The sequence below is a fragment of the Staurois parvus genome, unplaced genomic scaffold, assembly GCF_062004578.1.
Source record: "Staurois parvus isolate SC_StPar_1 unplaced genomic scaffold, SC_StPar_1.0 ptg000404l, whole genome shotgun sequence".
Taxonomy (NCBI): Eukaryota; Metazoa; Chordata; class Amphibia; order Anura; family Ranidae; genus Staurois; species Staurois parvus.
In genome coordinates, this window is record NW_028318200.1 from 377,005 (window position 1) to 402,827 (window position 25,823).

Consider the following 25,823-nt stretch of genomic DNA (forward strand, 5'->3'; position numbering starts at 1 on the left):
TCCTATGGAGCCATTTCAAATTTATGCAGTGCGACTATGATCCGACTTTGGGTAAGGGTCCTGTGCTATTTTGGTGCGATGCAGTCCGACTGTGGTTCATAGACTTCAATGGGATTGCTTTCAAATCGCAGGTCCCCACCCTTTTGTCATACGATTCCAGCATGTTTTCTTCCCCAGTCTCTCCTCTTCTGGACCACACACGCGCGTGTGTGCGTGCACGCGCGTGTGTGTTAATAGTGAGAGAAAATATAGTTTGCATTGCAGTTGTAAGAGTGTGAATTCCTGCAACTGGAATTGAGAAATGTGTGTCATTAGATGCGGGTGCAGGCTCACAGTGGCTACAGCGTTTTGTGCCTTTTTGCAATTGAAACAATTATTTGGTAGGATGCTGGCTGCAAACACACAAAAATAGAGATCAAAACCTACAACACACAACATCACTTTGCACATGCACATTTTGAAAAGTGTCAAATGAGGTTATGCATATGTACTCAACTATTCAAAGACATGGGCCAGTAATTGAACTTTTCCTCGTGCATGGAGGTTACAGTATATTTGTATGACCCAGAACTGATCTCTATTCCCCCTATATGCAATCACTGGATGGACCCAGTATCTATGCTTTCTCTTCCTCTCACTGTTCTCCTTTTCAAATGAGGCTGCAGCTGTAGCAGTAGCAATTGCTACCATGGCCAAGTGCAGACTGGATACAACAGCTAACCACCACACAGTAGAGAAAAAGCAGGAAGATGAAGCCTTTATTTATGTAATTAAAGATATGAGTATCCATTGTCCACCACAGAAATTGCAGCAGTATCTAAACCATGGTAAAATCGCATCAAGTCGCACTGCAGCTGCACTTGAAAATCAGATCACAATTGCACTTCATCAGTGTAAACCTAGGCTTAATATTATGACAATGAAGTGTAAAAAAAAAAACTCTCAAGGTTTGAAAAAAATCCTAAATAGGTGGTTTAGAGTTAGCCTGGTTATAGAGAAAGGTTTCTTTGACAAGAATGCAGAAAATTTTGACTGTCTCCCTTACTTTTTAGAAACAATAAACGTGGGCAGCAAGGCTGGGACCGAAAATATGTTGTTCTAGAGGGAACAAAGATTTTATTATATGATTCTGAAGTAAAAGAAGGTATGTCTTGATACTTTTTTTTTCACTGTGGGTAGGGTCTGTTCATTCTAAGTGTCTGAAGCTGGAGTGCCTTATGTAATCCTCACTCTTATGACTGTTAAGCATAGTCTAAAATTATGTAAATGAGTTAGTTCTTCCAAGTGACAATATTTCCATTTAAGTTTTATTAGTACATTTTATTTGTATTTTAATATTTTATTATGTATTGCATAGCTTGAGGCTACTTGCATTAAAATTCTGTAATGTTAACACATGAATGTTGAGAAATATATTTACTGCATATAGGCAGCCAGAGACCATCTGAGGAGTTTGAACTTTGTCTTCCGGATGGTGATGTCACAGTTCATGGAGCTGTAGGATCTACAGAACTTGTTAATACAGCCAAATCAGGTGAGTATCCATCACTGCAGGAAATATTCATATATTTATTTGCTTGTCCATTCTATGTCTTGCATATTTAGTGCATAAATTCCATATATACAGTAGTTTTGTTTTTTTAATTACCAGTCAGTTTTTGTATGCAGTTATTTATTTTCCTCTTGAATAGATGTACCATATGTGATGAAGGTGGAGTCTCATCCCCATACCACCTGCTGGCCTGGGCGTACACTGTATTTGTTAGCACCCAGTTTTCCTGACAAGCAGCGCTGGGTCACCACCTTGGAGTCTGTGGTTGCTGGTGGGAGAGTGTCCAGGGAAAAGGCAGAAGCTGATGCGGTAAGTGGTAGGAGTTCCTCAAAGCTAGATTTCTGTACAATTCAGTTTAATGGCCATTAATCCTATAACAAAAATGCCTTATACAAATATATAAGACATATCCATTCCCAAAAAACATACGTTTATGCATAGATTCACCTAAATAAAGTTGGATATTACAGAATTAAGAACACTAAAACCAATCAGTAGAATTTTAGTAGGCATACTTTGCAAAATATATAGGCAATTTGGCAATAGTCTCACGTTGATTAGGTTGACACATTCCACTACCCAAGGTGGCAATTTATTCCAAATATATGATTTATTTCTAAAAATGTCAATAAATGTGTATCTAATTGTCCAAGAGTTACAAAAGAGAAACTACAGAAATTGTAGAGGGTTGTACTGTGTTATCCATTGAATAATGCAATAAGTTGGGAGTTTAAGTGATACCTTTTAATGGCTAATTTAAGTTATTACCAATACAGGCTTTCAGAATAACTTAAATCTTTGTCAGGCTTTATGCATAGTATAATAGCAGTGTACCACACACAACCCCTTTACAAATCAATGCTTCCACAGTTGAGCTCCCTAGAGCCCAGTTAAAAACGCTTTCATGCCTCATTTGATCTTTAGCAAGATCCATTATAAAAGTTTAGAGAGAAAAAGCATAAAAAGAGGAAATGGGTGGACAGTACAGAAAAAAGTAAGTGTGAAAAAAAATAAACTAAACCATTTAGGTATTAGAAGCCAGTCTAATAGATTTGTTCCCAGATAATAATAGTAGGTACATCTGTAAGGAATACACAAACTAATTGTGCAGCCCTTTACCCCTGCAGACAGAAGTGCCAAATGGCTGCAGGGTGGGCAACAAGGGTCTAACTTTATATAGTTACTGGTAGTATGAGATTTAATTTGACAGTGATGTGGGTGTATAAATATGGAATCTGCAACATAATGAGGTCAATAAAATATGCACAAAAAATCCCATTACAGCCACATTTTATGGAACACTGAAATATATAGTACATTCTTGACGCTGCCTAGTGCTAACCTTCGTCTTTTCATATGTTTGTTTTCGTTACTTTGTTTTGTTTGATTTGTTAGGAAAAAGTTTCACAGTTATTATTTTGATAAACAGCTTTTCCCTTCAACCATATCATTTGGACACTATTGCAAATACTGTTTCAAGAAGGAATTGGCTATAACAATTTCTGCTCAGTTTTAGGACCGATCCCTAGCAGTACTAACCTGAAAATCCAACAGTGAGTGACATCAATGCTTCAGCTAAAGCTAAGCTACCTTTTTGAAGACTGTGGATGAATTCTTTACAGGGTGGAACATTTGAGATTAAAGTTGAACGAAATACTCTTATCCTTTACAGCCAACAAAACTGCCATCTTAGCTTTTGTTTGATTTGCAGTTGGTGTGGGGCTCCACATGTGATCAGCAATGACACCAACTATTTGATGGCTTGACAATCTGGTTGAGGGTTAACATAAGCACATTAGTAACAGTTTATCATTCAAGGAATACCTTGAATATATAATAAATATTTAAATTGGTGGATTTGGTTCCCCTTTAAGTTACAGATCCTTAAATGGACATTGTCCAAAGGCTTCAGTTACTGAACTCTTTGAAGAATGCTAGTTCCCTGTCTGTCATTCTGATACTCGGACTTCAGTGTTTTCCAAGTTGCTGCAAGTATAGAGGCACTCATATACAGCATGCTTGTTGCAGGACTGTGATTGAAACGCAGTAAAGTCATACACAGCAAGGCATCCAGAATTTGATTAGGTGTGCAGTAGCAGCCTCCATACTACTCTAATGACAGAGTTACTTTAAGCAGATAGGATTAGTGGTGCAATCTAGTTGAACAGTGTGAGAACTCCCTGCTAGGAATAAGACTTTCAGGGCTAAGAGCTAAGAGTTTCAAAGTCTTAGAAAAACTGAACCTGCCATCATCCATGCAAGCATGAACTGTATGATGTGGTATCTAAACGAAACAACTGCTTGATATATTCGATTTTGGACATTGCTTTTGAAAACAATAAAATGGTGCTTCTTGCAGCCAGCTAGATGGTATCATACAGTACATAATTCTTGTATTTCAGAAACACAGAAAAATTAATTCAGTCATATTTTTATTAAAGGAGAAGTTTGGGGTTATAAAAAAAAAAACCAAACACACATATTCACTTTAGGACCACAGAGTGAGTGATCGCATGACCTCTGACCGTTAAGATCTCAGTGTGCTCCGAGCAGAGAGCAGTGACCCCTTTCAGTTACCCCTTTCTGCTCTATCCCTCCAGCGCTCACTGGAACACTGCGCTGGAGAAGGGTAAACGCAGTTGGCTCCAGATCTCAATTATATAAAGAGAGCCAAAGCCAGCCATCAGGCAGCTGGGTGGATCCTGACAATATGGTCAGGATCCTTCCAGGCAATAGCCTACTATAAGCTGACTCCAGGTCACAGGAGAGCAAAAGTAAGTGCACTCTTGTGACCCACAAGTAAAGTATGGCCAAAAATGCTTTGGTCACAATTCTGTTTTAGATCATAAGCGAAATCTCCTGCACTCAAGGACCCAGGCAGGTGGCGAATAGATGGAAACAGACCTGGAAAGATCGACCACCAATGCATGTAGAGTTGTGCAGCTCCAAATAAGGCTGGGGAAGCCCGACCAATACTGCAAATCGAAACAAAAACGAGAAGCGCACCAACCTTGCGCATTACCTCAGTAACCAAAGTTTATTCATTATAAAATAATACTCACAAACCGCGAATAAACTCAGGCATGTAAGTCCTCAAAGGGACCTGAAAGATAAAGAGCCAGCGCGGATCCCATCATGGGGGTAGATACTCAGTACAGCTGACGCGTTTCGAAGGGCATCCCTTCTTCATCAGAGCTATGATTACTTTGGTTACTGAGGTAACCAAGGTTGGTGCGCTTCTCGTTTTTGTTTCGATTTACAATTCTGTTTTAAACAACCTATGAAATGTCATTTTAAGTGTAACAAATGTAAGTACCTTAAAATGAATTTATAATGGCCTACTGTAATCCCCAGTTTACCAGTGCTCAGACTTGGGAAGGGAGCTATGTTAGCACAAGGAACCAAATGCAATATTCCCAACACACATGTTGACCACAGGCTGGGAACCATAGACAATTCAAATGAAGAAGTGTCTCCAGCACACCAAGCATACATGTGACTATGAAATAAAGCTTTGGATCCATTTTTAGAAATCCTTGGTGTGCTGGTAACATTTCTGCACTTAGCACAAAGAACCAGTCCCGCTTTGCTGCACATGAATGCTGACAGGAAAATAGAGAAATCAAATGAGCTCACCGGTGTGTTGCTACTGCTTCATTGTCCAGGTCCTTCAATAGTGCTGTATTTGGACCATGCTGTGCTGTCTGGTAGGGTGTTTGTGTCACATGTCTTGCTGCAGAGAATTGAAAATCCTGTGGCAGGTAAATCAGTTCCCTTATTTTGTCTCAAATGTGTATTTAGCTGTTTGCTGTCAGCTTTAATGACAGTTTATGTGCAATCTTTAGGGTTTGGCCCTTTTACACAACCTGCTTTCAAAAATTGCTAACTGTTCTCTAAGTGGCAATATCTTTTGAACAACCTTTCAAAAATTAATTGCAAACAGTGTCTACATTCCCTCAAAAAACATAATACTAATATACATGACTGCATAACCTCCTTCATACAGGATTAGTATGTAACTTTGTGTTGCTCTTTTCATGGTATCAGGATGAGTGTATTGGAGGTAGTAGAAAAGGTAAATATTCCTATGTGCACCGCTGACACAAGTCTGTTGTGATTGCATTTTGTTTTTGTTACACTGACCAGTGTTTTTACACACTCTCCTTGTGTCACTGTCACTTTGTGCCTTCCCTGTAGATTGAATGTGATTTTGTGAATAGCATAAACTATATCTCCTTTTTTTTTTTTATATCTTTTTTTTTTTTTCAAGTTATTTAAATGATGGTGAAGTCGAAGGGCTGGTTGGGGATAAAGTTTGGAAAAGAATGTAGGAGGTGCTGAGCATTTGAAATCAGGTCTTCTCTCAGCAGTCTTAAAGGAGGGGATAAAGTAAGCCCTAGGATAATACATTCACTCACTTCAGAGCCCCCTTTCTACTGTTCTGAAGGGCAGCTGTATGCACCTTTAGATCAGATAGAGTTGCTTGAGTATCCAAGATAGACCTGTATGGGTACAGCATCTGCTAGAAGCAGGGAAAGTTGCCATGAGACTGGAATTAAGCTCCATTCAGTGGAATATTCTGCATCTTGACCGTATGAATGATTGTTTTCTTTTATGTGCATTACATAGAAACTGCTTGGAAATTCCCTTTTGAAACTGGAAGGAGAAGACCGTCTAGATATAAACTGCACTATACCTCTCACAGAGCAGGTAAGGAGTTGCACAGTAATCTATCCTCTCTATTGCAGGGTAAATGTGTCAGATGATTTCAGACAATAAAAAATAAGCAAAATATTTTTGTAGAACTGTGTTACCTGTTGGTTCCTGTGTTACTTTTTTACTGTAATTGATTTATTGCTACTTGGAGCCATAGTGTGCCATTTCTTAAAATGTGTGCAGAGATCTGTGTGGGTCCTGTTCTTCAGACCCACGCTGACTCAGCCTGCAAATGCCATTCCCACAACCTGCTTTTGAATCCAGTTGCATTTTCTACCCAACCCTACCTAACACCCACTTTTACAACTGCCATGTTACACAAGAGTTTTGGGTTATAAAAAGATTGCCAAAGGCTTTCCAAGTTACAGAAAGACTATAGTGACTTCCATTGGCCAGGGAGACACCCAGAGTTATTCAGGGAGACTTTGTGGAGCAGGTGAGAAAGAAATTGGTAAAACTGATCCAAATATATTGCAAAGGGTAGAGGTTCCCAGGACCTGAAGATAAACGTTGTAAGCTTATTGCTGAATTTGGAAGCCATGGGTTCCATGCCCAGCATCTCCTACCTATTGACGGAGTTCTTGAAACACCCTTGGGTATGGAGACTTTTCCTCCAAGTCCAGACTTTGATGACTGAGGTAGTCTGCTTGCCAGTTGTACACGTCTGGAATGTGTATGGCAGACAGGGCTGAAATATGCATTTCCACCCTCTCTACAATCTGATCGGCTACTCTTTGAGCTGTGAGACTTCTGGTGCCTCCTTGGCAGTTCATGTAAACCACTTCAGTGGCATTGGGTCGACTGAATCCCATTTGGGTGACTTTGCAAGTGAGAGGTCCAGTGCTGAAGAGATAACCCAAATGCTCTGAGTTTGAGAATGTTGATCGGGAGCCAGAATTCCTCCGGCAGCCAAATCCCTTACATCGCAAGGGTGTCCAGGACTTCTCCTCACCAAACATGCTAGCATCCATCTCGAGAACCTTCTAGACCAGCTGGAGGGGAGGAAACATTTCCCCAACCCCTGGTGTGGGCTCATGACCTACCAGGTCAAGGAAAGCCTGGTCTTGGTGTTCATCATGAGTGGTGGTCCAGTGACTGAGCCTTCTTGTATCATACAGCGAGAATGTTAGGTGGGATCTACCTTGAAAGAGGACACCAGTAAACCCACTACTCTTAGGTATAGGCAGAGGTTTGGTTGACTCCAGGACTGTAGCATCCAAGCATGGGAGTGGACTGTTTAGGGTCTTCCTTCCACAGGAAAAGCTCCAAACAGGCAGGTCTTCAGGTCCTGGGATCCTCTACCATTTGCAATAAATGCTCTAGTGACTAATTTGGATTAGTTTAACCAAATTTCCTGATCTGCTCTACAGAGTCGCAACAAAGTAGCCCAGGCGGCTTTAAAGGCCCTGAAGGCCCGGCCATTAAAGTTCAGTTCCTGAAGGATAAGGACTTACCTGATTTGGTTAACCCTCTGCTCATGAATTTAGGAAGTTGACTTCTCTTTCTTCCAGACATTGGTTCTAACCCCTAACCTTTCTATAGAAAACTACACATGGAAGCACAGTATAGAGGATAAGTGAGGTTTTTATGCATTAGCATGCAACAAGATTTTGACCTAATCCATTGCTTACATTGGGTAATTCACATGACACTATAAACAAAAAACTGTGAACTGGCCCACCAGCAGCTGCATCATATACTAAAAAGTCAACTTAAATTTTTAAATATAAAATGGCTACGTATAGGTAGTGGGGGTTTAGGGCATTTAGAGGTGAAGATTGTATACTTTTTTTTTTCTTACAGATTGTTCTAGTTGGTGCAGAAGAGGGCTTGTATGCTCTGAATGTGCTAAAGAATTCTCTAACTCATATCCCAGGAGTTGGGGCCGTGTTTCAGGTTCATATTGTTAAAGAGCTGGATAAACTCCTACTAATAGCAGGTAATATCATTGGTAATATAAAGAGGCAGGCAATATGGCCATAAGGGTGATGTAAATCACAAGGGCTATTTAAGAGCTTTTGTAGATGGGCAGATGCAGTAAGTTTGAAGTCAGATTGATGTTAAGATCAGAAGATGCTTTTGAGTTCTTTTGGAGGCGCTCCAGACCTACCAAGCTGTGTCACCTGCTTCTACATTTCCATTGGTTTGTATCAATGTGAACTAGTGAATTCTACTGTTAATATTTTCTTTTGCATTCCTGTGCTTTATGCTTTTGGAATTTGCTGCCATCATAGGTAAAATAACTGAAAAAAAGTAGATTAATAGAGAGTTTTCTGTTAATAACTACAATCAGATTTTAGAGATCATTGTTTTACTGCTGAGTAGAAAAATGTCTGTTATGATTAAATAAATGAGTAACTTAAGAACACAACATAATGTAATTCATATTTTCGATATTTTCAAAATATTACAAATGTTGAGTGGTCTTATGTGTGATTTAAGGAGAGGAACGTGCTTTGTGTCTGATCGATGTGAAGAAAGTGAAGCAGTCCTTGGCCCAAGCACATCTGCCAGCTCAGACTGAGATAGCGCTCACAGTATTTGAGGCTGTTAAAGGGTGTCATCTGTTTGCAGCAGGAAAGGTGAGTGTTCCATTGTTTCAGAAAACGTAAGTTATTAAACCCTCAGTAGCAAATTGTACATGTAGCACCATACCTCTTAGTATTTTATTGTTGCTTTTGACTCTGCATTGTTTGCGGGACAGCCTTCAAATAAAACTATGCCCTTGATTTTTCAGCCTGTAGGTGGCTCCAATGCCATTCCTGGAGCCATCCTGACATGCACACTCCTGGTAGGGAATATAAAAATTTGCGAAGAGGAACCACTATTACAGCAGACAAGCAAGTGTAGTATGATCTGAGAAAAGGAGGACTCCTGATGCCTAAAGAGCAGGCATGGGCAGGAGTAATCATGAGACGTTTAGTTCATATGCAGAAGACCACCTGACACTATTAGGTGGGCACACATGTGCAGAGATAGAGCGGAGGCTGGGTGGGAAGAATCTTGATGCATGGAGTTCTGAAGCAGGAGATTCCCCGTGCTACAGTAGAAGCTCAGTGAAGTAGCAATCTGGAACCAGTAGCATTGAGGAGTACAAAAGGTAAGTGTTTGCACATAAAATTGCTGTAAATAATGTACTGGGGAATATTTCCCTGGTTGGTTAGAATGCAGTAATTCAAAAAAACTTAGTGTGTTTAATACTACTTTAAAGTTTAAAGCTTTATTTTTTTACCTTAATGCATTCCCTGCATTAAGGTAAAAAATGTATGGGTTATCAGTATCGCCCCCTCACCCCCCTTATAGTTACCCAAGTCCTCACTTGAATGCCTGTCTGCAGTGGCTTAGTGTTCTCCCCCTGCTCTCACAGGTTTTGCTGAGGCAGCAAGAGTCATTGGACTGTTGTCAGCCAAATCCTGTGACAAGTGGATGGGGCCAAGCCACGCTGTCTGCGTCTATGGATACAGACAGTGTTGCTCAGGATGGAGCCCGCACAATAGAGGGGTATACGCACAAGAGAAGGAGCCAGGAGCTTTGGCAGGGAACCTAAGAATAGGAGATTTGGGGCTGCTCTGTGCTAGTGAATCTATCATCAGATTTGTTTTTCATTATTAAGTGCAGGCATACTAACGTTGTGTAAGTGTAGCACTTAAATTTATTAATAAATGCAGGAAAACCACATTACTACTGTTTACAATGCCTTCATCTGCTTTTCTCTGCAGAAGAATGGTGCCATCTTTGTCCTGGGTGATCATTTACTAGGGCTATCACATTGTTTATGTATTTTACGTTCTTTGAGATATGGCTTGGTTTGTATTGATAATTCAAGTTTCCTATACAAGCGCCTCTGGTGGGGAAAAAAAAACAGTTTTAAGAGGCATTTTACTTTTTTTTTTTTTAATGACCCTGAATGCCGCTCCTCCATTGTGTCAAATTGCCAGGAAAATATCCCCCACAACCTTGCACCACCAACCTGAACCAGGACAGGATGGATCCATGCTTTCATGTTGTTTATGCCAAATTATGACCCTACCATCAGAATGTCGCAGCAACTAGTCTGCCCATTCTCCTCTGACATCAGCTAGGCATTTTGTCCACACAACTGCCGCTCACTGGATATTTTCTCTTTTTCATACCATTCTCTGTAAACCCTAGAGATGGTTGTGTGTGAAAATCCCAGTAGATCAGCAGTTTCTGACATCAGCCTGTCTGGCACCAACCATCATGCCACGTTCAGTCACTTAAATCCCCTTTCTGCCCCATTCTGATGTCCGGTTTAACTTCTGCAAGTCATCTTCACCACAGCTACATGCCTAAATGCATTGAGTTGCTGCCATGTGATTGGCTGATTAGCAATTTGTGTTACCAAACAATTGAACAGCTATACCTAATATAGTGGGTGAGTGTATGTATGTCTACATGTCATATGCCCATAAATAAGCGTAATACACACCAATATGTTTTTACGCTACATTTTTCTGCCATCTCCTGCCAGAAAGAACGAGCATAAATGGGAGTATTAAGACATGTGCATGCAGCCTGATACTTCATTGCATTGGAATTTAAGGAGCTTGCTGAAACAAAACCACAATGCAAGGTCAATATATATGTGAAGTAATAAATGTAAATCACTAATTTTCCCCAACTCTTTATAAGCACACTTCACCTCTACCCTTAGAGGTGTACAAATATAAATACAAATATGCTCAGTGATAATTAATAAAAAGAACCTTTCTTTATATAATAATCTCAAAAATCCAAAATCTATAATTTTTCAAATTAAAGTCCAATTTCAAATTAAAGTCCAATAAATAAATAAATACGTGTAGTCCAAAAATTGATTCAAGTGTAAAAAACTCTCCGCTGCTTGCAAAACCTTGATTACCTCAAAAAAACAAAAAAATATACATAGTGCATTATCCTTTATAAATAAAAATTTACATATAAAATCAATCCAATAATATTCACCCAAGTGCAAACACGTGTATATATCAAACCACATACACATGCGATATACTGTGCAAAACCATGCATGTGAAACACTCTACTGTGCTAAAAACTCATGACACAGTGCGCACTTCTATCAGGGTAAGGAATGAATACCCTTACCAATGTTCAAAGCAATTTATGTTTTTGATCTCAATCCACAGAGATTGTCTGGTGATATAAATCCTTTAAAAGATGTCCTCAGGGTTTGCTTTGATCCTATGATATTGTATGGATCCTTCCACCCTAGCAACTGAGATATGCTTCCACCATATACGCCAGCCAGATACCCATATACAAGGAACAAATCATAGCGTGATACTGCCACATACTAAGATCCAAAGCTTTTAATTATCCTGCTTACATTAAAAATATCTTTCATCGCACATAGCATATAAAGACCTGTCTGCCATCCGGAATCCAGGAGAGTCCTAATCGCAAGTCACAGCCGATATTTTGCCCTCTCCAAGATGGCCGCCACTCTACTTCCGGTATTCTCGTATGCGTCTGACGTCACCTCCCTTTGACGCCTTTCGTCATTGGACCCTTTATGATTACGTCCAATGACGAAACGCGTCAAAGGGAGGTGACGTCAGACGCATACGAGAATACCGGAAGTAGAGTGGCGGCCATCTTGGAGAGGGCAAAATATCGGCTGTGACTTGCGATTAGGACTCTCCTGGATTCCGGATGGCAGACAGGTCTTTATATGCTATGTGCGATGAAAGATGTTTTTAATGTAAGCAGGATAATTAAAAGCTTTGGATCTTAGTATGTGGCAGTATCACGCTATGATTTGTTCCTTGTATATGGGTATCTGGCTGGCGTATATGGTGGAAGCATATCTCAGTTGCTAGGGTGGAAGGATCCATACAATATCATAGGATCAAAGCAAACCCTGAGGACATCTTTTAAAGGATTTATATCACCAGACAATCTCTGTGGATTGAGATCAAAAACATAAATTGCTTTGAACATTGGTAAGGGTATTCATTCCTTACCCTGATAGAAGTGCGCACTGTGTCATGAGTTTTTAGCACAGTAGAGTGTTTCACATGCATGGTTTTGCACAGTATATCGCATGTGTATGTGGTTTGATATATACACGTGTTTGCACTTGGGTGAATATTATTGGATTGATTTTATATGTAAATTTTTATTTATAAAGGATAATGCACTATGTATATTTTTTTGTTTTTTTGAGGTAATCAAGGTTTTGCAAGCAGCGGAGAGTTTTTTACACTTGAATCAATTTTTGGACTACACGTATTTATTTATTTATTGGACTTTAATTTGAAATTGGACTTTAATTTGAAAAATTATAGATTTTGGATTTTTGAGATTATTATATAAAGAAAGGTTCTTTTTATTAATTATCACTGAGCATATTTGTATTTATATATGTGAAGTAGATCATAATTGTGCTGCATTTTACATATACATTAAAAGTATTGCCTGATATGTTGCTTATGTTGTCCTTTTTAATAAGAGTATTTTTGTTTTATTTTCTAGATTGAGAATGGCTTGTGCATTTGTGCAGCTATGGTAAATAAAGTTGTCATACTGCGATATAATGAAAGCCTTAACAAGTTCTGCATTAGAAAGGTATGTATGCCTTTTTCAATTTCCTTTAACCCTTTTGCTGCCAGAGCAGTTTCTCTTGCATTCATTGAAGAACACTTTTTTTTAATTCTGACTGTCGGGTTATAGCGCCACCTTCAGGAGTAAAACTCTAGGCAGAAAAAAAAGAACACAGCACCACCTATGGTGTCAATCTTAACTGATAGTCAGCCCCTCTCTGCCTCGGACATGTGCTTGGATAGTCAGCCCCTCTCTGCTATACACTGATTATTTTTTTTTTTTTTTTAGTTTTGCCTAGTGTACGAAGTATGGACCTAGCTCCCTGCTTGGACATGTGGTTCCATATTGCCCCCCCCCCTTTTTCTTTTTTTTCCTTTTTTCTAGATCTTGACAATCCAGTAATCACCCCAGCCTGGTCAGTGAGCGCATGCAGACTCGTAGCCATGTGCAAGGTTGACTGTGATAGAATGCCGCTGTCAGCGAGTTAACAGGGACACCCCCCCCCCCCTTACACACCCACGCACATTCCTCAGGCGCAGTGGCAGGCTGCAGGTACACCTTGTGGTGGTCAGCTCTGCGGGGTCTCTTCCTCCAGGGGTTGCCTATATCCAGTTCCCCCTCCTCTCTCCACTTCTGTTGACATGTGGATGTCCTGGCATGGGCAAGTGGTGCTTCATCCTGTCTGTGGGCTGGCTCTGGGACCACTCCCCTATCTCTCCGGTGGCACCTGCTATTTGATGTGCTAGTGGCCTGAGGCCATCTTGTTTTAGCCACATTGGTCTTTTTGAAGGGCCTGCATGGATATGTGGTGGTTATTTTGGCTGGGCTGGTTTTGGCTGCCATTTTGGTGGGGACAGGCTCAATGGCCCGTTTATAGGGGACCTTTCCTTGTTCAAGTCTGCTCTGGTTTTCTCCAATGGGCAGCCATTTTATTGCTGCTGGTTATGTTTGTGTAGCCAAGTGATGGGGGCCATTTTTGCAGCCCTTTAATTACAGGGCCTATGTGTGTGGGGTCTGCGTCTCCCATTGGCTCAGGACCAGCTAGGTGCACTCCTCCACAAGGCCTTCCCTATCTTTGTAGTGGACATGCTTCACAGCACTGCAACCCAGGAGGCCCTGGTTCAGTTTTGCCAGCTGGGGTCCCCCTCTGTCTGCAGCAGCCCATTTTTTTTCTTGCTCTTTCTCTCCATGGGCATTGGCTCCCAGCAGTACCTGGGTTAAGGGGGGGAGGGGGGAGTTTGCACATGGAGTCTGAGGAGCACACATCACCTCCAGACCCGCTCCTGAAGGTGGCAGGGTCTTCAGTGTCCTCCATTCCCTTACATGCACCGTTGACAGTCCTTAAGCCATTTATTTCCCAAGTTGAAGTGGCTTTCGGGTGCAAGGTGAGTAAGAAGCGATGCCCCCTGCTTCCACCTTGGATGATTTTTGAGCCAGAGTCCGGCTTGGATGCAGTGGGTCCCACTATTCCTGCAGACCCAGAGGACACTGTCCCCGATCCTCTGCCACAAAAGGTGTTGTTGGTCGCACTTGTTACCTTGGTGCAGGAAACGTTTAAAAATTTAGGTTTTTTTCTGGGTCTTTTTCCTTATCCTAACTATTTTACTACATTTATTTACAAATATTGGGAACACCTGAAGTGTACTTTTGTAGTCCCAAAATGTTTTTTGGGTGTTACCCCTTTAAGGAAGCCCTTCTGAAAAAGTGGTCCTCTCCTGTTATTGACCCTCTCATCTCTATGTTGAACAAGGGAGCCATGATACCAGTGGAGGAATCGCCTTCGTTTAGGGATCCCGTGGACAGGAATGCAGAAACGGTCGCCCGCTCTATGTTTGCAGATGCAGCTCCATTGCTTTCCAAGCAGTCTTGGCTGTGGTGCTCCAGTGATTTCTCTGGCTTAAGTGGTGGTCTGTAATCGAGACATCTAAGAAAGCCTTGGACGATTTACTCTTCCAGGGAAAGTGGCTCTTTTGATTCTACCCTGGATGACATCACCAAGAATTTTATGAGAAGGAAGAGTATCTTTCTCACACAATCCATGAAAGGGATCTCAGTTTGATCCGATGTTCTAGAGGCCAGAGGAAACATCTGTGGTCTAATGGACCCCCGATCTCTCCAAAAGAGGACATGTCACAGCTCATGCTATCACAAGGGATGTTGTTCACCTGCATTTGTCATTTATGTCACTTGAGGTGACCTTTTAAAAACCCTTTCAGGTAATCAGTTTAGAGTTAACTGTTAATAATGACCCAAAATTATTACTCTAGCTTTGGCATTCACAGCAGCATGTAGTCCAATTGTCATTCTCGTATGTAGCCACACCCAATGCGTCTGTACTTGTGGGTGGGGTTTTAAGAGATGTTTTTTTTTTTATTTTACTTTAACTTCTTAAACATTTGTTCCGACATAACGCCATCGCATAGGGGAGAAATAGCAACATAGAATATTTAACTTGTGACAGGCTCTCTTTACTGATACATCAGTAGTCTGTTTGACCCCACAGTCCACTGAAGCTAATGGAGCATAGGTCGTGTTCCATTAGCTCTTTCCTCAGCCAATGCTCCCAGGGAACGATATCTCTGAACCAGTTAGTGATGTAATACACGTTGCTTCATGGTTCATTCACCAGTGGGAGGATTAGTGAACAAATATTCAGTGAGTTCCTTCCATCCTACCCTGCAACTCCTGCCAATGCTGTCCTGGAACTGCAGATGGGACGTTAGAATCTTGGAATACAGTGTGATTTGAAAAGCAACTCCTTATTTTAAAAATCTTATAAGTTATTTTTTAATCATTATTTTTACAAAACATTAATATGAGAAGAACACACATAACATGGAGTTTTATTTAAAATTTGATATGTGCACCAGCATTCCCCTGCAGCTTCTGAAGCCGCTCGGGAATCGCATCAACTGATCTTTGCAGGAACTCTTGTGGAATGGCAGAAATAACTTCTCGTAGGCGCCCTTCAAGTTCTTCTAAAGTCTTTGGTTTCGTAGAGTAAACTTGTTCCTTCAACCAACCCCAAAGAAAAAAAGTCGCAGGGTGTTAAATCAGGGCTTCTGGCCGGCCACTCATGCGGACCACGTCGACCCAACCATCTCCCAGGAAAATGTTCATTCAGCCATTCATGAACAATAATAGCAAAATGTGGAGGAGCAACATCTTGCATAAAAATCAAGTCTTCGATATTCTCCCAGGTGTTGACAACTGGCCAGATTTCATCTTGCAGCATAGTGAGATACCTTTCGGCATTCAGGGTATCGCAGATTTAATTGTCATAGATTAAGGAACATACATTAAAGAATTGAGAAAAAAGTAACTTCATATAAAACATTTATAAATAGTTTAAAATAGGGAGTTACTTTTCAATCGTATGTGGCGAGGGAAGGCGGTATGCTTCGATGCCTGTGGAAGGTGAAACCACCTCTTGGAAATATCCAACAGTTGGCTTATAAAATACACATACCTGGTCTGTTAAAGGAAGTTAAAAAAAAAAAAAAAAATCAGACTTGCTGGCTGTATCACCAGTTGAAAATAATGGAAAAAAGCCTAAGAAAAAAAAATTATGCAGCCACTGCATTTAAGGATTGATAAACTGCAATATGTTACATAGTTAGGTTGAAAAGAGACACAAGTTCAACCAGCATTACATTTTTATTTTTGAGTTTAATAATGCTTTAACAAATATAGCCACCGAAAAGGTGTTTATTAACCTGAATACTAAACTACTTATATTTAATCTTTATTCATAGAATCTTAATCATCCAGCACAATCAAGATTTGGGTCAAATGGAAGTGTGATTCTTTCCTGCTGTCTTCAGAGGAATGGTTGCAGGGGGGGGGGGCTAAAAAGTATTTGGATACAGTTATAGGCTCTAGAGACAGGCTGATCCAGATGCATTATTTATACCCCACGTACCGAACAATGATTGTGTACAATGAAGAGAATCACATTAAATAACTCTTTCCTATCCCTTTTGTGGGATTGCTCTCTAGTAATTACCCTTCTGTTCAGAATTTGTCTTTATTGTTTTTTGTTTCCTAATGTGTTCACAGTGCATGTGTTAAAATTGGGAATATAGGTAAACTTCTAAAGCCTCTTCTACATAATCCCATTATAAGCTTATTTGCTTTTATGAGCATAAATCATGATAAATTCTGGGACTCATGGGTGGATCTGACCTTATAGCGCACATAATCTAGTTAAAAGAAAATATCACTGTTTATATACTGTATGACACTGGAAACCCAAATAAAGATTCAAAGATTGTCATTTTTACATTTTATATTAGATTTTCAATATACTTTGTCAGAAAGTTTAATAAATCTCTGAAATGGATTCATGTTTTATAGGAAATTGAGACGTCCGAACCATGCAGCTGTATTTATTTTACTGGCTACAGCATCATCATTGGAACCAATAAATTCTATGAGATCGAGATGAAGCAATACACTCTTGAAGGTGAGATATGGATGTTTTCATTGAGGCAATATAAAGACATATACAATGACAGAACGAATGGTCTTCTGGTTAAATTTACTGTGTAGCTCAACTCAGGATGTCTGTCTTCAACCATAGTTATCTAGTCAAATTTAATGTATCTTGAAAGACATGGGTAAAAATTGTTTGCACTCTTCTTTGTGCTGAATGGTCAATAAGAATGTCAGACATAGAGCTGCGACCTCTGGCTTTTCTGTTACATTGAAAGGCAGTGAATTGAATATTTTAGATTAACCTAACGCTGGTCTGAATTTTTAGAAACTTTTGATTAGAGAAATATGTACAGTAGGTTAGTGTGGGGAGGTGTTCCACTGGCCACTTTTGAGGCTTGGGAGGCAGAAGAAGTGGAACCAGAAAATATGGTCCAGGATATTGTGGAACCCTGGCTACTGAAACAAAGAACCTGAGGGTACCTATTACATGGTGCCATCTACAAAGTCTGCAAAATTCCAGTTTTATAAGGTCAGCTCATTTCCATATTGGCAGCCCGCCCATCTTTAGAACTAGAGACAGAATTTCTAATGTTATATTTATACATCTAAACAGCTCTGACATTAAAAATATATGTAGCAAAAAGTTTAAGACCAAAGTATTTAACCCTTTCTGACTGTAATCTGTGGAATAATATTTCTCAGAACATTTCCCTGTGCTGAAAGAACATTAATCTCTGTACCTTGTTTGATAGCTGGCAGCGTGCACAGAAGCCTGCTGATAGCTGTCAGATTGCGCTGTGCCTGACAGCTGTTGTCTCTGTTACTGATATGGAGCCAATCAGCATTCATAACATAGTAATTATATATGCAATCTTGACAGGTTTGTTTAAGACTCAAAACCCACTCATTCAGCTAAAAAATAACTAAATGCAGATCGTTTTGATTTTGGATAGAGTGGATAGGTTCTAATACCTCTTCTGGTTAATGATAGCCAAACAACAGTATTGTAATATTATTATTATTATACAGTATTTATAAAGCACCAATAGTTCGCTCAGCGCTGTTCATTACAAAGGGGGACAGAACACGTGACAGAACAATACCAATAGAATGCAAAACATGAGGGGATTGAGGGCCCTGCTCTTTCGAGCTCACAATCTAGGAGGGAGGGGATAGTGGTACAGGAGGAGATAGCTGTGGGGGATGGAGTGGTAGGAAGAGTGGAGGAGGTCGGCAAGTTAGCAGGGGGTGGGGTAGGCTTCCCTGAAGAGATGGGTTTTCAGGGTGCGCCTAAAGGAGAGGAGAGTAGGTGATAATCTGATGGGTTGGGGCAGGGAGTTCCAGAGGATGGGTGACACCCTGGAGAAGTCCTGGAGGCGGGCATGGGAGGAGGAGACCAGGGAACTAGAGAGAAGGAGGTCTTGTGAGAAGCGGAGTGTGCATGCTGGGCGGTACTTGGATATTAGGTCAGTGATGTAGTTCGGGGCAGTATGGTGGACAGCTTTGTACGTCAGTGTTAGGATTTTGAATTTGATCCGTTGCGCAATCGGAAGCCAGTGGAGGGATTGGCAGAGCGGCGTGGCGGAAACGGAGCGGTTGGAAAGGTGAATGAGTCTGGCAGCCGTATTCAGGATCGACTGAAGCGGGGATAGCCAGCGGCGAGGCAGGCCAGTGAGGAGGGAGTTGCAGTAGTCGAGTCGTGATATGATGAGGGAGTGGATGAGCTGTTTAGTGGTTTCTGGGGTTAGGAACGTGCGGATTTTGGCGATGTTGCGGAGGTGGAGTGTGCACGAGTTTGTTAAAGATTGGACTTGGGGCTGGAAGGATAGGTTGGAGTCCAGAATGACACCAAGTACTCTGGCCTGCGGGGCGGGTTTGATGGTGGCGTTGTTGGATGTGATGGAGAAGTCAGTGGGGGGTGGTGTCCGGGCTGGGGGGCAGACAAGAAACTCGGTTTTGGAGAGGTAATATGTGAAGATTTGTGATGAGGCACATTACAGGGTCAAAAGGCAGTTTGCAATCAAGTAAATTTTACGGCAATAGAGTGAAAAATATTGAAGTCAGGCTCCATTCCTTGAGGCTCCTACACCTATCAACAGATGCAGACATTAAAGTGGTTGTAGACCTTTACATATACCCATTGAAGTGATTACCCTCAGGTGATAAACAGGGATTACCAAAAATCTGCCTGCATACATTGCACCTGTTTATCTGCAGCTTTCTCTCCTCTACAACCCTTCATAATACAGCATTCCTCATCATAGCTGCAGAAGGCAGAGTGTCAGGGCTCCAGGTATGACCAGAGGTGTGTGGACCAACACAGGGAAACACAGACTTCAGGTATAGCATGTAAAACAATATAATTTATTAAAGGCAACACAAACATAAACGCAGTGCAACAAACCAAACCCAAAACTAACACAAATACGTACAACAAGGTGCAACAAACCCAAACCTTAACTGATATATATAAATATGGAGCATAACGTAGTCAGGCGGGCCGGGTCGGTAGCTAACGGGCAGACAAGGTACAAGGAGTAGGCAGAAGATTGGTCAGGAGTAGCCGAGGTCGGTGCAGGCAGAGTTCAAGCACAGTCAGGATCAGGCAGGAAGCAGACAGGATGCAGGTACAGGGGCTCTTGGGAACAATACACCAAGGCCCTGACTGCAGGCCTGGCCATTCCTTAAATACACCTCCTGCAATCAGCCTCAGGTGATGGCTTGATTGCAGGAGTGAGCTTCTGGCTGCTGAGAGCACCCGCTGGCCAGCCCTGGTACTGCAGCCCACAAGGCAGGTGAGTCCCACCACCATTGGCGAGTCCATTCCTGACACAGAGGGTTGGGGTCTGATGTCACACACTGCACAGCATAGAGCAGGTAGCTGAGTGTTTTGTGAGACCTGAGTTGGAGGGAAATGCATGTCCCTCTACACAATCTCATAGGGAAGCGTGCACATCTGAGGCTGTCAATTACATGCTGTGTGCTGGGAAGAGGGGGGGGGGTTGTTATTTGGCAGGTCCTCTCCTGAGATTGCTTGAGTAACTGTCAGGAGTGACTTATGCAAATAGCAGAGGAAGGGGAGATTCACATGAGGTGCTTTGGATTGAGGCAAGTACACACTATAGAAGGATATGAAATATGTGCTTTGTTCCTTTACAACAACCTTTAGTATTGCTTATTATAAATGAACTGACGTGTTCCTAAAAGCTATTTTTGTCAAATGAATGTCACAGACAAAAGTATTTACCAATTCAGGAACCTACAATTCCGAATAAAAATTATTTTTTTTGTAAAATTTCTAGACTGGGTTTGTGAAACAATTGTCCATCGTCACAGATAATCTTTTATAACTTGATGAAGCGAGCTTCACAAAATTAGTCAAGAAGTTTTACAATAAATTCAATTTTTGAACTGTTAGATGTTTTGATTGGTTTTTGATGGGCAGGATCCAAGATCTTTTGTGCACAGAGCACTTGAAGTGAATCTGTCACTAAGCAAAATGCCGGAAGCTGCCATTGTAACTCACAAGGTGCAAAATAGTTCCAGTGCACTGAAACTGAACCTATGACTTCAAAAACAAGCACTTACCTTTTACCTAGTATGCAGACTTTGAGTCAAACAGTGGCAGTGTGAGACTTGTTTTTGTTTGTGATAGATTACTCTTAGCTTTTGTAAGTGGCCATTTAAGAGGATGAGATTTGATCAGCAAAGTATACCCATAACTGTACAATGAGGGCTTTTGTAATAAATATTGAATGGATTGTTTAGGTAGACCCTTGCACTGCATGGTTGTAGTTTTTACATTTGCTGATCTACCATCAAACCTAAACTCTTACTGTTGTACTTCCAGCCTATTACAATGGATGATGGTCACGGATATCAAATAAACTACGTTTGAACATGAATATGTTTATAGTAAGTTTTTGTTGTTGCATGTATTAAACTCGTCTCTGTTTTTTCTAGAATTCCTGGATAAAAATGACCACTCTTTGGCCTCAGCTGTATTTGCTTCTTCATCGAATAGTTTTCCGATTGCTATAATGCAGGTGAACAGCACAGGTCAGAGGGAAGAATACCTCCTCTGTTTTCACGGTAACAATATTTGTTCATTTTAAGTGATATTTTTTGGGGTATATTTTATTACTGGTATGGTGTAGTGATTTTCTCCTTTTTTGCTCTGCAGAGTTTGGTGTTTTTGTTGATTCTTATGGAAGGCGAAGCCGAACAGATGATCTGAAATGGAGTCGGCTGCCTCTTGCATTCGGTAAGTGTGTAAGTTGTCTTTTTAATAATGTATGAATATGCAGAACTATAATGTAACTTGCATAACGTTAACCTGTGATTTGCCTTAATACCCTCCTCCCCAGTAGCATATACTTTCCTTTTCCTGCTTATCCACAACTCCTTTCAGCTGCCAAGGGTGGAAAGGTATCCATTGCTTCTACGTATGAAGGAGAATGTGACTCACTCCATATGAAACTACTGGTGCATGGTTTTTGCTCCAGCACTTACACATTGGTGTGGGGAGAACTGTCTGGAGCAACTCAGAACCTTTTTCATTTCGGGCAGCTGAATGGCGCAACAGGGCAGTAAAGTGAACCTGCTGCAATTCCCTTCTTAATCAAAACACATGTTAATTTCAAAGCAGAGCTAAAATCCTTAATACTTACCTCCCTTTAACAGTCCGACGTCCCTCACCGGCATCTTTTACCTGGCTTCTTCCAGGTGCCTGGCAGTGGATGTCCTCTTTGGCCTGGACAGAGTGCCATCAATTGTGCACATGCTCAGGAGTGCAGTAATCCCAGGACACAGGTGCCAGAATGTAACTTGAGCTGCACGTTTGCAGCTCAGTGTACATTCCATACAAGACTGTGAGCAGGCAAATAGGTTTCTTTTATTGCAGAAAAAACATTGCAGAAGAATGCTATTGACTATTTTTTCTACTACAGCAGTCAATTAAAAATTAGTTTTAGCTAGAAAAGGTTCACCTCCCTGTTATGCCATCCTTCATAAGTAGGATGTAAGTATAACATTTCACATTGTGCCTATACACTTTGAATTTGAAATAATATCTACTAGTAAAGGATTCATTCATTTACTAAACATACGACATGTGCCCAACTGATAATTGATTTGAGCTAAATTCGTTTACTTTTAGGACTGTTTTAGGGCCAAATCACATGGGCAATCAGGATCACTAGGAGACTGCTTACCAGACTGTATGGAATCACTCTCTCAGTAGGCAAGTGAGCAAGATGTTGCTCTATTGTTGCCATCTCGCTAGTGAAGGAGATTTGGCAATGCTTGGTGCAAGCAAGGGAGTGATTCCACAGAGGTAAGTGGAAGACTCTTCCTTTGGCAATGTGTCCCTAGTGGCAGAGTCGACAGCCGTTTTAAGGTGGATGTAAAATAGTTGACTAATTTAACAAATCTCTTCTAGCTCTTTGTTTATTAATATGAGTGGTTTTCCCACAATTCATTGTTAGGAATAGCATTATGATCTCATCAAACTGCAGCTGTATTAAAGCAACACTCACTCACAGGTGATGTATTCAGATAGACAATCCATTTTCTTTATTGTTCATTGAGGGACACAGGGTTAATTCTGCTGTCTACAGGATATTGAACATCACCAACAACACTGTTAGCCATATATAACCCCCCCCCCCCCCCATCTAGATATCTAGATGGAGCATGTTCCCCTGGATTCTGGTTGGCATTTTCCAGCTTGTTCACATTTTGGGCACTGCTGAATGTCTACGGGTTTACTGCTGCACTTAGTCATGTGCATTACCCTTCAAGGGACCTGATATGTCCTTACTAATTTTGCTATGGCTGTGCCCCTGCAGCTTTGACTGCAACATTTTTAAAATAACATACCAGTGTCAGAATTGAGGCCCTGTGTTAAATTTTGCTTTGATGTCTGATGCTGGCTTTTCTGAATGTACCAGTCATTTTGACATTGGTTTCAGCACCTGCTCTGTTGAGTCTATGCGGGCCACACTGCGCTTGGTTGCACCTTTCTACACGCATGTCCACTCTCTCAGCCTTCTCACATATTCCTAAGTTGCACCACCAAGATGGGCTTTATACAGCCTTAGGGCTAATTCACACCAGTCACTGCTTTACAATGCAGCAGCTGGTGTGCGGTTCGGCCGGATCAACCCTGTGCTGATGTGCCGATCTTGGCGCATCACGCTGTTTACCATCGTTTTTTCTTTTTTTTTAAACAAACTTTATTGAAATGTCCAAACAAACATCCAATGGCCGCACATCCAGTAAAATCATCTTTCTTCTTCTAGCATATTCCACAAATATGACAGGGATACAGGACTCCAGCTTTATTGAAATGTCTCACAGACTGGTCACCGTGTGATGAGAGATGATGTGGATTGCCTCACACTGCTCTGCCCTGCACACCACCACTATTTTAGCACATGTTGCCAGCAAACCATCACAATGCAGTGGTGTGAACTGACACATAAGAAGACAAGGCATTTTGTCTTGTCATGCGGTGGGACTGCGCTGGAATAGACGTCCAACGCAGTTCCACAGCATCTGGTGTGACTATATCCTTTCAGTAAGGAGATCACAGTTGGCCTGTGAGTACCCCTTGCAGGGCCTACATATTTGCATTTGGCAATATGCTGACAGCCTGGACAACTGTCTTCTGCTAAAGTCTTCACCAACTCCCCCCACCTTGTTCCCTCAGGCGTGACCCTCTCCTCTGCTTCCTGCTATACAGTGAGGAATTTTTGCAACCATGTCAGGATATTATGACTAAAATATTATGGCAGGACAAGGATTGCAACCTGTCCAATTTAGATAAGTTTGTGCCTGCTGCACTACTGCGTTGATGGCTTACAGATATCGTGTGCCTGATATCTAAAATGGGTCTTCTATTGGTACTCATGCAAAGGATCATTTGGCTCCAATGCTGGTCTGCCAAGCATTAGTGCAAAAAACGCTTGTTGCATGAAACTTTATCACTGTCATATGTCTCTGCAAAAGAAGCTGGACTTGAGCTTCATGGTTTACAGATTTAGCAACAAACTTACCAAGTTTGTCTCCAGGTCTAGGGTTTCTCTGGTTATTGCAGTGGATGCTCTGGTGGTTGGATCGGTTCAACCTGATCTATGCCTTTCCTCCTCTAAACACTTTCTCTGTCTGCTTCGCAGAGGTAAAGTAAAGGGTATTCCAGTGATTCTCATTGCACCCAACTGACCCAGGTGGATATGGTTCTCAGACCTCATCAGACTCCTGGCAGACTCTCTGTGGGCTTTCCCAGATTGCCCAGATCTGCTGTCCCAGTCGTTGGCTTTAATGGCATGGCTATTAAAGCTCAGGTTCTAAAAGAAATGGTCTTTCTGACTCTACGCTCCTAAAAGCTAAAAATACTCCTCTTGCCTGCCACTGTAATAGACCCCAAAACAGCAGCTGGATATAGCATACCCCTATGAAATATTGTTTTCTAAGAGATTTGCTACAGATTAACTGTAGCAACCTGCCTTCTCTATTTAAGGGCTAAGCTTGTTTTTTCCTTTGTTGTTTAGCGTACAGAGAACCATACTTATTTGTTACACACTTTAACTCCTTGGAAGTGATTGAGATTCAGGGGCGTGCTGCTCTAGGGTAAGTTGTTTTGTTAAAACAAGTAAATTAGGCTCAATAAACATAATATTTGGAAAGTGGGAAATTAAAGCGATTTGTCATTGCAGTGCTCCGGCCAGGGCCCATTTGGATATTCCAAATCCACGATATCTGGGACCAGCGATCTCCTCTGGTGCCATTTACTTGGCATCTGTTTACCAGGATAAATTGAGAGTAATCTGCTGCAAGGGCAATCTGGTAAAAGACAATGCAAACGATCTTCATCGTGCACCGTCAACAACAAGGAGGTATGTGTATATATTTATATATATATTTTTCCCCTGGAGGATTAAGCCAACCAATACATGCCTTTAAAATTCCTAAGTCCACTACTTGTTGAGTATGTTTGGGCATCATAACCACTTGCGTACCAGCCTGTCTTGACCCTTTCATCAGCAGACCATTTTTCAGTTTCCAATAGTGTGACATTTTGACTGGCAATTACTAAGTCATGTAACACTGTATCCAGTTAATTTTATTACATTTATTTGAGACTGATAGAGCTTTCTTTTAGAGGTATTTATTAACTGCTGCTATTTTTTAATATATGAGAATAAAACAAACAAAAAGAAAACCGGTCCCTGCCAACTTTCTGTTAAAATTATATGGGAGTGTGAACAACCCCTCCTTTTTAGAAAGTAGACACCTCAAGGTGTTCTGTGTTTTGCCACATGTTTTAGAAATGAAAAAACAAATGCTGTTATTGAGGGGGGTTAAAACATAGAGGTTGGTAATGGTGGACTAGATATGGCGCACACAGAGGGAAAAGGTGGTGAAGAGGTTAATCTGCAGGTCACATACAGTGGGAGGATAACGGTGAAGGAGTTAATGTGCAGGATAAGCGAAATGAAGGGTTAATATACAGTTCACATAGAGAAAATGGAAATCAAATATATTGAACGGA

General features: G+C 41.1%; 1 protein-coding gene across 6 annotated transcripts in view; it reads left to right on the plus strand.

Annotated features, from left to right (window-relative positions):
• Nucleotides 1-25,823, plus strand: part of LOC149455085 (citron Rho-interacting kinase-like) — a 207,354-nt gene that overhangs the window by 177,407 nt on the left and 4,124 nt on the right. For all 6 annotated transcript variants that reach the window (XM_089686650.1, XM_089686652.1, XM_089686653.1 and 3 more), the window contains 12 exons: nt 1,053-1,144; nt 1,430-1,534; nt 1,692-1,861; nt 6,182-6,262; nt 8,072-8,207; nt 8,711-8,850; nt 12,764-12,856; nt 17,189-17,297; nt 21,233-21,361; nt 21,453-21,533; nt 24,823-24,901; nt 24,988-25,167. In XM_089686650.1, coding sequence (XP_089542776.1) covers nt 1,053-1,144; nt 1,430-1,534; nt 1,692-1,861; nt 6,182-6,262; nt 8,072-8,207; nt 8,711-8,850; nt 12,764-12,856; nt 17,189-17,297; nt 21,233-21,361; nt 21,453-21,533; nt 24,823-24,901; nt 24,988-25,167 — 1,395 coding nt within the window. The remainder of the gene's footprint in view (nt 1-1,052; nt 1,145-1,429; nt 1,535-1,691; nt 1,862-6,181; nt 6,263-8,071; nt 8,208-8,710; nt 8,851-12,763; nt 12,857-17,188; nt 17,298-21,232; nt 21,362-21,452; nt 21,534-24,822; nt 24,902-24,987; nt 25,168-25,823) is intronic.